At 40.4% G+C, this 11,935-nt stretch overlaps 1 protein-coding gene across 1 annotated transcript in view; it reads right to left on the bottom strand.

Annotated features, from left to right (window-relative positions):
- The window catches only part of Dgkk (diacylglycerol kinase kappa), a 164,710-nt gene extending 163,090 nt beyond the window's left edge, over positions 1–1,620 (bottom strand). Inside the window, exon 1 of the mRNA XM_004646290.1 lies at positions 1,084–1,620. Within this exon, the coding sequence (XP_004646347.1) occupies positions 1,084–1,620 (537 nt within the window). The remainder of the gene's footprint in view (positions 1–1,083) is intronic.
- Between the last annotated feature and the right edge of the window lie 10,315 nt (positions 1,621–11,935).

Below are 11,935 nucleotides of genomic sequence, written 5' to 3'. Positions count from 1 at the left end.
CACACACACAGAGAGAGAGAGAGAGAGAGAGAGAGAGAGAGAGAGAGAGAGAGAGAGAGAAAAGACCTACTCCCGCTGAAAAAGCAGACAGGCACCCCTTCACAAGTGCAAGGGTGTTTAGAAAAGCTTTCTCTCCCCTCCCACTTGGGCGGGTGCCGGAAGAACTTCCAGTCATTCATCCTGTCCCACCCGCCCACCCCCTGCCAAGAACTGCATTTTAGAAGGCATCCCAGAAGCGCGGAGAGTCTAGGGTTCCTAATTCACATGCTCTTAAATCCAAACTCCTGTTTGTGAGTCTGGACATCAGCACTCCTATACCATTTCAGCTGGCCCCGGGCTGGAGCGCCACTTGCTCCCTTGTGATGCTGCCGCACATCCCTGGATCACAGTGTTTGCACCCAACTGCTGGGAAATCCTGTAGGCAGATGGAATGGTGGCTGCCACACACGCATGCTCTCCCCCTCCAGCCGGGGATCCCTGCCCTTCCCCTGCAGTGCGCGTGGGCGCCGCCCATCAGTCTACCAGAGTCCAGCAGGCTGCAGCTGTGCTGGGCACCTCCCTGGAGCTTCTCCAGTTGAGGCGCCCCCTCCTCAGTGCTAAGAAGGGGGCCAAGAAGGCGGCAGCTCCGCAGCTTGGGCCTCTGCGGCAGTGACCAAGGCTAAGAGCTCTGTCCTACTTCCCCCACTCAGTCTCATCTCTGTATACCTGGGGTCAACCCCAAACACTTCAGGTCTCTTGTGCTTCCTGAGGGCGTCTCCCACCTTTTTCAAGACAGGAGCCCTTACTGCTCTGTTGCTTCTTCCCACGGTGTGTGTGGGCTGGGGGAGGGGGCGCTCCTGTCCCCGCTGTTGCCCCCCACCAATTCCTTGGCCCAAATAACCTCTCTTGATTCCCACATGTTGCTTCCCGCCTCCCAGCAGCTTCTTATTCCCTTGGGCTCCCCATTCATGCATCTTTCTGGAGTATCTTCCATCCATCCGTGGCAGCCAAACAGGATGCAAGAGATACCCCATGTTCAGGAAACTCAGTAGGCACCTAACATTGCCTTGCTTCTTTCTCCCACCCAGGGGGTCTTTTTCTTACCTTTACTCTGGACCATGTTCGGGGTGATGGCAATGGCGAGGTCTTTAGACCCATCTCTGGAGGGAGCACTGGACATTGCAATAGACTCGGCACAGGACTCGGCTTTGGGTAGGACTCTGGAGAAGGCTCAGGACAGGAGTCCGGGGCAGTTTCTGAGACTGGCTCTGGAGCCAGCAGTGTAGCAGGTTCTGGGGCCGGCTCTAGGGCTGGCTTTGGAGTTGGTTCTGGCACCGGCTGTGTGGTCGGCTCTGTGTCTGGTTCTGGGTTCGGTTCTGTGTCTAGTTCTGTGGCTGGTTCTGAGCTCTCCTCTGGAAAGGGTCCTAGAGCAGGCTCTGGACAGTGCTCTGGTGCAGTTTCTGGCGAACGCTCCGGCAGCGGTGGAGGAGCCGGCGGCGGAGGAGCCCGCTGCGGAGCAGTAGGCGGCGGTGACCGCAGCGGCGGTGGCCACGGCAGCTGCGGTTCTGGAGACTCCGCGGGCTGCTCTCCATCCGGAGGCTGGGCAGTGGTGCCAAGGTTCATGGCAGCTTCACGATCCATAACCACACACTGTTTCAGGTCTGGACAGCCGGCACCCTTGGGCTTGGAGGGCTAAAGAGCCCTGGGGTGCCCCGCCCACTGCTGTCCGGCATCCCCTCACAGGGTGCCAAACTTTCCTCTATCTCGCTCCAAGGCTGGCTCCGCTCTGAGGTCTGAGTCCCTGCGCTCGGCGTCTCCCAGTGCTGGAACACGCCCCTCGGTGAGCGCACACCTCTCTGTCGCTGCCACTGGCCTGATGGGCGGGAAACAGAGGGGCTTGCGGATGCGGACTGGGCAGAGCTTTAGAAGACCTCCTAGAAGCTCGGATTGAGGCGGGGGTGGACAAAACGGGGAGGGGGAGTAGAGCGGCTTGGTGGGGGTTGTTGGAGCCTGGTAATATTTAACCCTTTAGTGACTGACATATATAAAAGGAAAAAGAAAAACAGATGCAAAGTTGAGGGTCTTTACAATCCCTCTAATCATTGTCGTGAGCTGCTCAGAACAGCATCCATCCGTGGCTTCTCTTGTACCTAAGCAGCAGGTGAGCCTGGCTTTGGATGAAGCTTTTGCGCCCCATCTCTGAGCTTCGGTGATCTAGTAATCTTTTCTCTTTAACCTGGGAAAGAAATTAACCTTCATGGTGTGTGTGTGTGTGTGTGTGTGTGTGTGTGTGTGTGTGTGTGGTGTGTAGGTACCCGTTTGTGTATGTGTCCGGGGTGGGGGATGGGGACATCTCCGTGGGATTGAAATAAGATTTGTCTCCTCTAGCCTCCGTTTTTGCGTTTTTTTCTGCTTAGCCAGATTCTCTAAGTGGTTTGCACTGAGGTATAGGGTTTGAGATGCTTTGGCAAAAGAATTTGATGAAAGAGGGCTAGTGCCCTGGCTTTCTGCAGCCTGCCGATGTAACCCTGAGAGCAAGTGAGTGGCCAGGCAGGGCTGCATGCTCCTGAGCCAAGGCTACTATGATCTCTGCAGCTATCCCAGCATCTGGCCAGGCTGAGTTTTGCTGTAGGTCTGACTGTCTTTTGCTTTGAGCTGGAGTTTCCAGGCATCACCAGGACTTTTTACAGAACTTACTAATGTATGTGTGGCCTAGCTTGAGAGAAACTTGCTGTAACACTCATATCTTTTCCCAAGTTCCAAAACACTCTGACATTAGGGAATGGAAAATTGTGGTGCAAAAAAGGCTGGTTCACTGCTTCAGTACCCTTCCCACCTTTTCAGGAAATGTTGGAAGCCCTCTTATGGCTTAGTCTTCTGTACTCTTCTGTACACATATATACAAACATCATTTTAGGCAGACTTAGACTTTGGACACCAATACACTGCCAGTTGCAATTAAAATTTGAGATTTCCCATCAAGCCACTTCTGGGTGGGGGCTAAGGGAAGAATACTTATAGGCCTAATTTGAAATGTGACAAACAAATCTATCTCCCCCACACACATTGCTTCAGTTGTAGATGGCAACCTTCTCCATCTGCTGCCCCCTTCTTGCCTTCTCTTCCCAGATCATATCCCTCACTAGTACCTCTTCTTTTGCTGACATTGACTTCCTCAGAATTTTCTACAACCTGCGGGATTTTTTTTCTGTTCCCTACCTCACATACCAACAGTAAATAATATCATAGAATGTAGTCTCATCTAGCCTGATGCAAAGATAAGAGTTGATGATGCCCACATTTTCCAGATCCTTGCTGTAAAATTGCAACATAAACCTACCTCTCTGGAGATGTGTTACACTCTGTGGCAGCTACTAAGCCTAATACAGGGACAATCTCTAACCCCTGGGGAAGGAGAAGCACAGGGGAGGTAAGGCCTATCATCCCTCACATGGGAGACCTCCTGCTTGGAAGCCCACTCTTAGGACCCATCTTCTTCACCCTCTATGCTTTTCTCTTCTTTACTATCTCACACTCAAACAACAAGCAGCCTTTAACCTTAAGAGTTCAGAAATACAACATACACATGCCAGATATGACTAATTATTAAGCCCAAGTTTGGAGCTAACTTCTCAGCCTATCGCACATTATAATAAAATCCTTGTGCTTAGCAGGGGTAATATCCCACATTTAAACCTTCCTTTTCACTAAGCCTTACTATATAGATAGAAGGGCTGAAGGTTGAGCAGTCATGTAGTAAGATGATCTCTAAAGTTAGATTCCCATAGGGTAGTGTTTGCTCTAGGGAGTGTGTTGTCAAGCAGGACACCAGTGGGTGACAATTTGGAGATTATACTTTATGTATGTTCATCAAAACTCCCATTTATTATTCTATGTGCAATCAGGAGTCCAAAAATTTATTATATAAATTCTTGTCTCAAGTTCACTTTGAAGTCATTTATGCTTTTTTTCCTATATTTAGGACAGGGTCTACAGGGTCTACAGGGACTCATTGTAGATCAGACTCAGTGATTCTCCTATTTTCAGCTTCTCAAGTGCTGGGATTACAGGTGCACGCCTCCACACCCAGTGTCTTTTTAAATTTTTTTTTAAATTTTAAATTTTAAATTTTAATTAGTTTTATTTATTTTTTTCTACAATTTTTTTTAAAAAATTGTGTGTGTGTGTGTGTGTGTGTGTGTGTGGCCAGCTCAGCCCACCAGGGGGCAGAGCTGGCTGGCTTGTGGTGCTGGGGGATTGAATTGTGGTACCTGTGCTTTGCTAAGCTTGTTCTAAGTAGGTGCTTTAGACCACTGAGCCATCTCACCAGCCCCTAATTAGTTTTATTGAGAAAGAAGTAGCAATGAGATAGTTTCAAAACAGGTTAGTATGACAGTTACAATAATTAATACATTGCATATTGTTGTCTTCATAGTAGTTATTCATAGTATAAGATGCAGACGTGGTATCTTGTCTAAACACTATTAGTTCAAAACTTTCTTCTCATTGAACAAAGAGAAAGTAGCTGTATATCTATGCTATTTTGTATATACAGATACATATATTTTTTTTCACTACAAAATGGTCTTTCATTTACCTTTGTCAGAAATGTGTATTCGATTGCCATTCATATATTGTAAGTACATGAATTCAGCAAAGTAATCCAATATAGTCCAGTAGTCCATAATAGTAGTGGGTTATCCACATGCCAGGCAATGTCAGAAGTTGTTGACTTGAGTCTTTCACAGGTCAGCATACTAATATGGCTTTACTTTTTATACCTCATTTTTATACTTTTCTGCTGGATGGTTAAGACCAAGATAAAGCAAGACCTATCTAATACCCAGTCTCAATTGCCATCTCAGCACACCCTGTGGGCGGGGCCAGTATGTCACTCCAGGAATCAAACCCAGCCCCTGTGCTCTGGCTAAGTAGGTGCTTTAGTCTGCTGAGTTATCAGGCCAGGCTATGCTTGATTTTTGCTCCACTAAGGTGTGTTGCTGGGTTATACTGCCTAAATTATATTGTAATTAGGTTTAAAGGTTTTAAAAAAGTATCTTTCATAAAATCCTTAAACCTAATCTGCCAGAAAAAAGGTATCTTTCAACACACTACAAATTGACTTATAGCCTTCTGTCCTAGGAAGGGGTGTTATTTGGGTTTTTTTGGTCTCTCTTCAGCCCCACATTGAAATACAATGGTTTGTAGGAGAGAGAGAGAGAGAGAGAGAGAGAGAGAGAGAGAGAGAGAGAGAAGAAGAAGAAGAAGAAGAAGAAGAAGAAGAAGAAGAAGAAGAAGAAGAAGAAGAGACAAGATGCGAAGAGAGATGGGAGAGGGGAGAGGGGAGAGGGTCCAGAGGTGCCTGATTTGGTGAAGCAACTTTGCTGTAACTAGGGTGTACCTTTTTCTCCCCCCATAACCTGTTGTTTCTGTTTGTAACAGCAAAGTTTACTGAAGTTTATGTCATTTCCTCAAAGCCTAACAGTGCTGAGGCCATAGTAAAGGTTCAGCAAATATCTGTTAAATGGCTGACTCATTGCAAATTACTGGTTAGGCTGTCTCTTTCTTTCTGCATTGCTTTTTAGTGGTATTTGATATTTCAGATGATTAATGATCTCCTAAGAGGTTCTTTTCTAATTAAACACTGATGATAAAAAAAGGCCAAGAACTACATAAGAATGTCTTCTCTCAAGCATACTTGGGATTGTAACCAAAGAAGCTTGGATGTTGCTAGAGTCAGGGTGCTAGATGTCCTAGTGAAGACATGGTCCCTAACCTTGTACTATTTGGTTTGTTATTTAAATTACCTGATTGAGCTGAATGAAGATGTGATCAGTATGGTGCATTTATACTGCTTAGTATGAAAATTTATACCTCACCCCTCCCACCATTTTAAGCCTGATTCCACCCCAACCACCATCCAAGTCAGTATGAAAATCCTTTTATCTCAGCCATGCCAGGAGTTCTGGAGATGCAAAGAAAAGAAAACCTGAGAAATGTAGCAAAATTAAAGCTCTTCCTCCTCCTTTTAAAATCTATTCTGCATTACTGAATGGGAGAGAGGCACTGCAGTGCTAGAGTGAAAGCCTATTTCTTCTTAATCAGTAGTTTGAAAACTCCTTGTTAGAGTAATTTGGAAAGAAATCAGCATCACTCTTGAGTTTTAGCAAGTTCCAACCACTCTCACTCTTTCTTCCTTGCAATATGCAAAGCCAAACTAGCAAACTTTATAACAATACACTAAATAAAATAGGTAAGATTAAAAAAAAACAGCCTTTATGGAGAAGGTAGAGGTTTCAGACAATTCATTTAGAGAGGATTAAAATGTATTCCTGTCATCCTTTAATTACTCTAGTGTCTAAGGTTTTAATTGATATAGTATTGGAGAGTTTGCAAGTCAATACTTTGCATTTTTTCAAGTGCATTTTGATTTTTAAAGTACATTCACATACATTATCTCATTTGAGTCTCACAACAAATATGTAAGGCAAGTAAGTCTGGACTTTGTCAAGTTCCCTGGGCCAACAACATTTTACAGAGAAGAAGATATAAATCCAGTGAGATTAAATACTCTATTTTAAGTCATAGAGATAATTAGTAGTAGTAAAGCAGATATTTAGAACTTGTGTCATTCAAATTCTAGCTGAAGGAGATCAGAACATAGTGCTGAGTGGGGACTGTGAGACAGGGGCATTGTAAATCCTTTCCTCAGTAAAGTGGGAAGCTACCCTAAATGCCCTGTTTCTTCTCAAACATATAAGAGGAACAGTGACTTGACTTTTTACCTCTGGGTGCTCTCTCTCTCTCTCTCTCTCTCTCTCTCTCTCTCTCTCTCTCACACACACACACACACAAAGTTAATGATGTGTAAACAAGTATAGGAGATCACTGTTTAGATGAGCATTTTGAATATGTACATAATATAAGAATCCACTGAGTGTATTCTTTTTATCATTTCTGTATTTATATTTTCTTGAAGGGAAGCCCTCCACAGTTAAGATGCATTTGTAGCCAGTATGTGTATATGTATCCCTATTATGAGTCATAGGCAAGGAGGAGAGGGGGCAGAGATATATGACATGATCCTTCCCACAACAGTCACTAAAACTTGGTGATTGAGAAAGGCAAAGAGAGGTGAAAATCAATCCAAGCACGGATGCCAGTTTCTGTTCATGATATCATTTTTAATACTTTACTGGGAAGCTGAAAAGTGGGGACCAAGTGTGACGGAATGGAAAGGAAAATGCAAAAGAAGTAAAAAAAATCTGGCTACAGACTAGAATTACATCAGTAAACCCGGAGCATGATCTTATAGAAATCATTTAGCATGTATCTTTTGGTCTCAAGTTTTCGCATCTGAAAATAATGACGTGGGTGGATAAAACTGAACCTGATGAGTTAGCTCTAAACTCTGTTCTAGCATAAAATATTGCTGATGTTTTGAGTGAATGCTGCATGGCTCCTTGGAAGGAGGCACATCTTGCAATGAACCTGGAAAAATGGAGTTAACATACATAAGTGAAGAGGAAGGGGAAAGGCATTGCGGGCAAGGAAGAGTGAATTGAAACCTGATGGTGAGAGTGAGCTGAGATGATTGAAGTAAAAGGTTGATGAAAAGTGGATTAAAGTAGGTGATAGGGAAAGAGGTAATTGTAACTGTCTTTGAATATCAAACTTAAGATTTAAAAATTGTAACTTTAAAGGTAATTGGAAGCCAATGAAAGTTGTTTGAGTATAGGAGTGACATAGTACAATCAACTTAGGAGAAAAATTTATCCTTGACCATGTACTTGGTTCCAGAAACTTCTACAAATCTAGTTTGTGCCACTGATGAGCTAGCCAGTTAATTTGGGGCAAGTTGTGAAAGCACTATTCCTTCTTGATTTTGCCTGAAACTTCTAATTTGAGGTCTGCATTGTTAAGGTGACTGGCTTGATCTGCTTAAGCACCTGCCTATATTTATGGAACTGGTCCATAATTAGTTGTTCATCTTCCACAGACTCAACATGCTAATGGAATTCCTAATTTTAAATTCAAACTAATGAGGAATGGCCAGAGAATGACAGAAAGGTCTTTGGAGGCAGGTAGGAATGGGATAGTTATGGATCTGAAAGCAAAGAAATCCAGGTCAGTTGAAAGAAGGATATTTAAAAAAATGCTTCATATATCTTTGCAGACTCTTTGACTTATGGGTTGCAGATTAAGAAAAGAGGATGAGAAACAGTTATCCATCCCTAAACTACAAACGATCTAAACCAAGTTCCGTTAATAAAAGAAAATAGATTGCTCTAGTGGCCTAAAGGGAAAAAAATGATAGGATTTGGTGTGGCAGGTCACAGGTTTGTGTGGGACAGGGGTCGGTGCAGGTGAGAAAGCACAGAGTCAGTGGGATCCAGGTGGTGTTGGTTAGGAAACATACTAAAGATTTTGTCTTAGAGCCCTCATGGTGACATCATTAATAAAGGAAGTTGACCATTTGCAATACTCATCCTCAGTATTTGAATGTGTTATCCAAAAAGAGAAGAAAATTAGTAAGAGTTTTCTCTTCATAAAATTACTTGAATATCCACCACTCTGCACAAATACTTCTTTCTGACACTAACCCTGGGGGAGAAAGGAATAGAGAAGAGAGAAGCCATTAGGGAAATGAATTTATGAAAGGATTTGTCCTTTTTATTTTTTAAAAAAATTATTTTAAAGAGTATAAAAATAAAAAAGACATTAAAAATGATACACATTGAAAAAACAAGATGAAAGGTATTCAAGCATGCTTGTTATATTGCACATAAAAAGGACAAAAATTTTCAATGTTTATGCAAAGGAAGAGTTAATGTTTCAACTGTTTGATCAATCCTATATGCCTATATATGTTATTCTGAGCAATAGATTTGATAACAATATTTAATATAGCAACCATTGCTACTGTCCTGTTCTTGTTTTGAAATTCTATATGATTTTTATTGTTTTATGGTGCTTTGTTTTTGTCTTTGTTCTTGTTATGTGATTTTCTTTTTTAAAAAAAATATATAAATAAATAAATAAAAGAAAGAAAGAGAATTTGACAGATGGCACTGCTGAAAGGAAGGGGCCTTCTTCCCCCCAAAAAAACCACCGATTGTGTTCTTAGCTGCCATTTTTTTCTGTATAGTGTTTCTCCTTTACTGAAACTTATCACAATTCATTCACTGGCTCTATGGTAAAGGAGGATGCTAGCAAAATGTCTTTAGCAATTGAAGTAACTTACAAGGCAAAGATGTCATATAACTCACTTGTCTTAGATGGGGATTAAAACACTAAACAGTCAGTTCAGAAGTTCTTGGTCATCATTCTTTTTGTTTTAAGTTTCCTTCTTCTATTTATAAACTTTTGAGGTTACTGAAATTTCTGGTAGTGCCTCTTTCCTTCAACCACACTCCATATGCCACAAGTAGGCTAAGTTCCTCCCTCCCCTCTTAACTTCACATATCCACAGTAGCAACACCCTTCCCCAGCTCAGTCTTAGAGCCTTAATTGGTGCTATTTAATTCCTAGTTTCCTTGACATTGTTCATCATTTACTCCACACATCATTACTAATGTCTATTATGTCTTATTTATTCACTCCCTTATTCTTTTACATACCTAACATCAGTCCATCTATAACTTGTTACTGAGCTGGCCATATCTCCCAATATATGAAAATGCATTAACTCTTCCGTGAGTTTCATCTCCTGAGAGATAACCTTTTGAATTTCTCCAATCTAGGCCCAATGATCTGTAGAACTCTCTCACTTTGATACCTTTAAGAATTCTAGTCATATCTATTTAATATTGTCTTACAGCTTCTAACTTTTAAGAAGTCTGAAACCATTTTGATTCTTATAACCTTGTGATTTTTTCTTCTCCAAAAGTTATTGGGTTGTTTTGTCCTTATTGTGCAACACTACATTGCTGTCTTGTACTACATGTCTATTTTTTTCCATTGTAGTAAGTATTCTGTGCACCATTTCAATCTTAAATCTGTAAATTCTGGGATTTTTTCTGATTTATTTAATTTTTCCTCTCCCAAGTTTTCTGAACCTTTTTTTTCTAAAATTTGTGTCATTCTTTGTCAGACTTCCTGAACTGCTCTAATAATTTATTTACATTTTATTTTCTATTTTCCAGTTTTTGTGTCTTTGAATTTTTGTCTTTTTTTTTTGGAAATGGTCATCGGCTTTGTCTTTCATTTCTTCTGAAATACTGTTGTGTAATTCTGACACTAAGCAGAGTTAGTTCAGATCCCATTGGTTAAGGGCATGCTGTCTAATGAGACTGCTTTTACTTCAGATGCCAGTCACAAGGTCCTGAGTATTCTCAGGATATTTACATTTTTGATCAACTGGCTACAATTTTTGGAGTTTCAATGATCCCCTCAGGTTCTATAATTACTTAGCCCAAATCACAGAACTCAGAGAAACACTGTTTAGGATAATAATTTCATAATAAAGGGTACAAATCAGGACTAGTCAGATGAAAAGACTAACAGATAGAGTAAAGCCTCAGAGGTTCCTTGTTGTGGAGTTCACATAATCTTCCTCTGTAGAATCAGGATATATCATCCTTCTGGCATATTAGTGTGTTCAAGACCAGGAAGTTTACCCAAGTCTTGAAGTTCAGAATTTTCATAAAACATTAATTACATAAATATGACTGATTAGACTCTTGATCATGTTATTCACCATTAGTATACCTCACAGAGCTAGAGAAAACTTTCTTCTAATTCATTTGGAACCAGAAAAGACCCAAAATATCAAAAGCAATAATGGGAATAAAAAAGGAAGGCGTTATCACAATTCCTGATTTGAAATTATACTAGAAAACTACTGTGATGAAATCAGCATGCTACTGGCATAGGGACAGACCTGAGTATCAATGGCACAGATGAGAAGGTGCAGACACAACTGCAAACACACTCAGCTGCCTTACCTTTCTTGGTGATTTCTTTAAGGTCTGCCTCAATGGGCTTCTCTAGTTGATGTGGCTCAGTCATTTCATTGGACAACCCCATTCAATCAGCCACATTACTTTATTTCTCGTGTTTTATTTTATTTTTCATTAACTTTATTGAAAATCAATAATTACATATCATATTAAGAATTGTAGACAAATATTGAAATGTGAAATGTATAAGATATAGACAGTGATTCTTATAGAAATATTTCTGAAATGAATACATCACATGAGATTAATAATAGATTGCACATTGTAAATAAATTATTTACAAACTTAAATGAATATAACAATAAAAACTGTCCAAAATAAAAATGAAGAAGAATTTACAGATTAGTCATATAATAGTTCACTCTGTGTCAAAATCAAGAAACTTTTATTCATATAATTAGAATTCTCAAAGTAAGAAGGGGTAGGCAATAAATATTTAAAGATTTAAAATTTCTGAATTTAGTTGAACTTATAACACCACATTTCCAAGAAAAATGAACCTTTTGCACAAGAAATTTGAATAAAGTCATACCCAGATACACAAAAATGAAACTGTCCAAAACTTACTGTAAAGAAAAAATCACTAAAGCATATACATAAAAAATGTTAGCTATGAAAGAATAAAATTAAATATCATCTTATTCCACATTAGAAAAAAAAAACAAGTGTGTACGAAACTAGACTAATTAAAGGACTGAAAGGAAAAAAAAAACAGATCTGTCCTCTTTGAATTTTCTACTTAGCAAACATACCTTTAAAAATTACAAGTAAAATATTTTGCAGTTATACAAACTCAAAATATTATACCTCCAGAAGTAGCATATAGGAAATAACAAAGAACATAATTCAGAAGGTAAGAGAAGTTGCTGTATGCTCTTGGATGAAGAACAAAGAACTCTCAAAATGATAGTTAGGAAAAGCTATGTAAAATATATTAGATGAACCCATGTAAAAGGTCATTAAAGATTTCTATGAAACAGTATCAATCTTATGTC

The sequence above is a fragment of the Octodon degus genome, unplaced genomic scaffold, assembly GCF_000260255.1.
Source record: "Octodon degus isolate 3935 unplaced genomic scaffold, OctDeg1.0 scaffold00263, whole genome shotgun sequence".
Taxonomy (NCBI): Eukaryota; Metazoa; Chordata; class Mammalia; order Rodentia; family Octodontidae; genus Octodon; species Octodon degus.
Note: the sequence above shows the minus strand (reverse complement) of the source record. Positions and strands in the feature narration are given on the sequence as shown.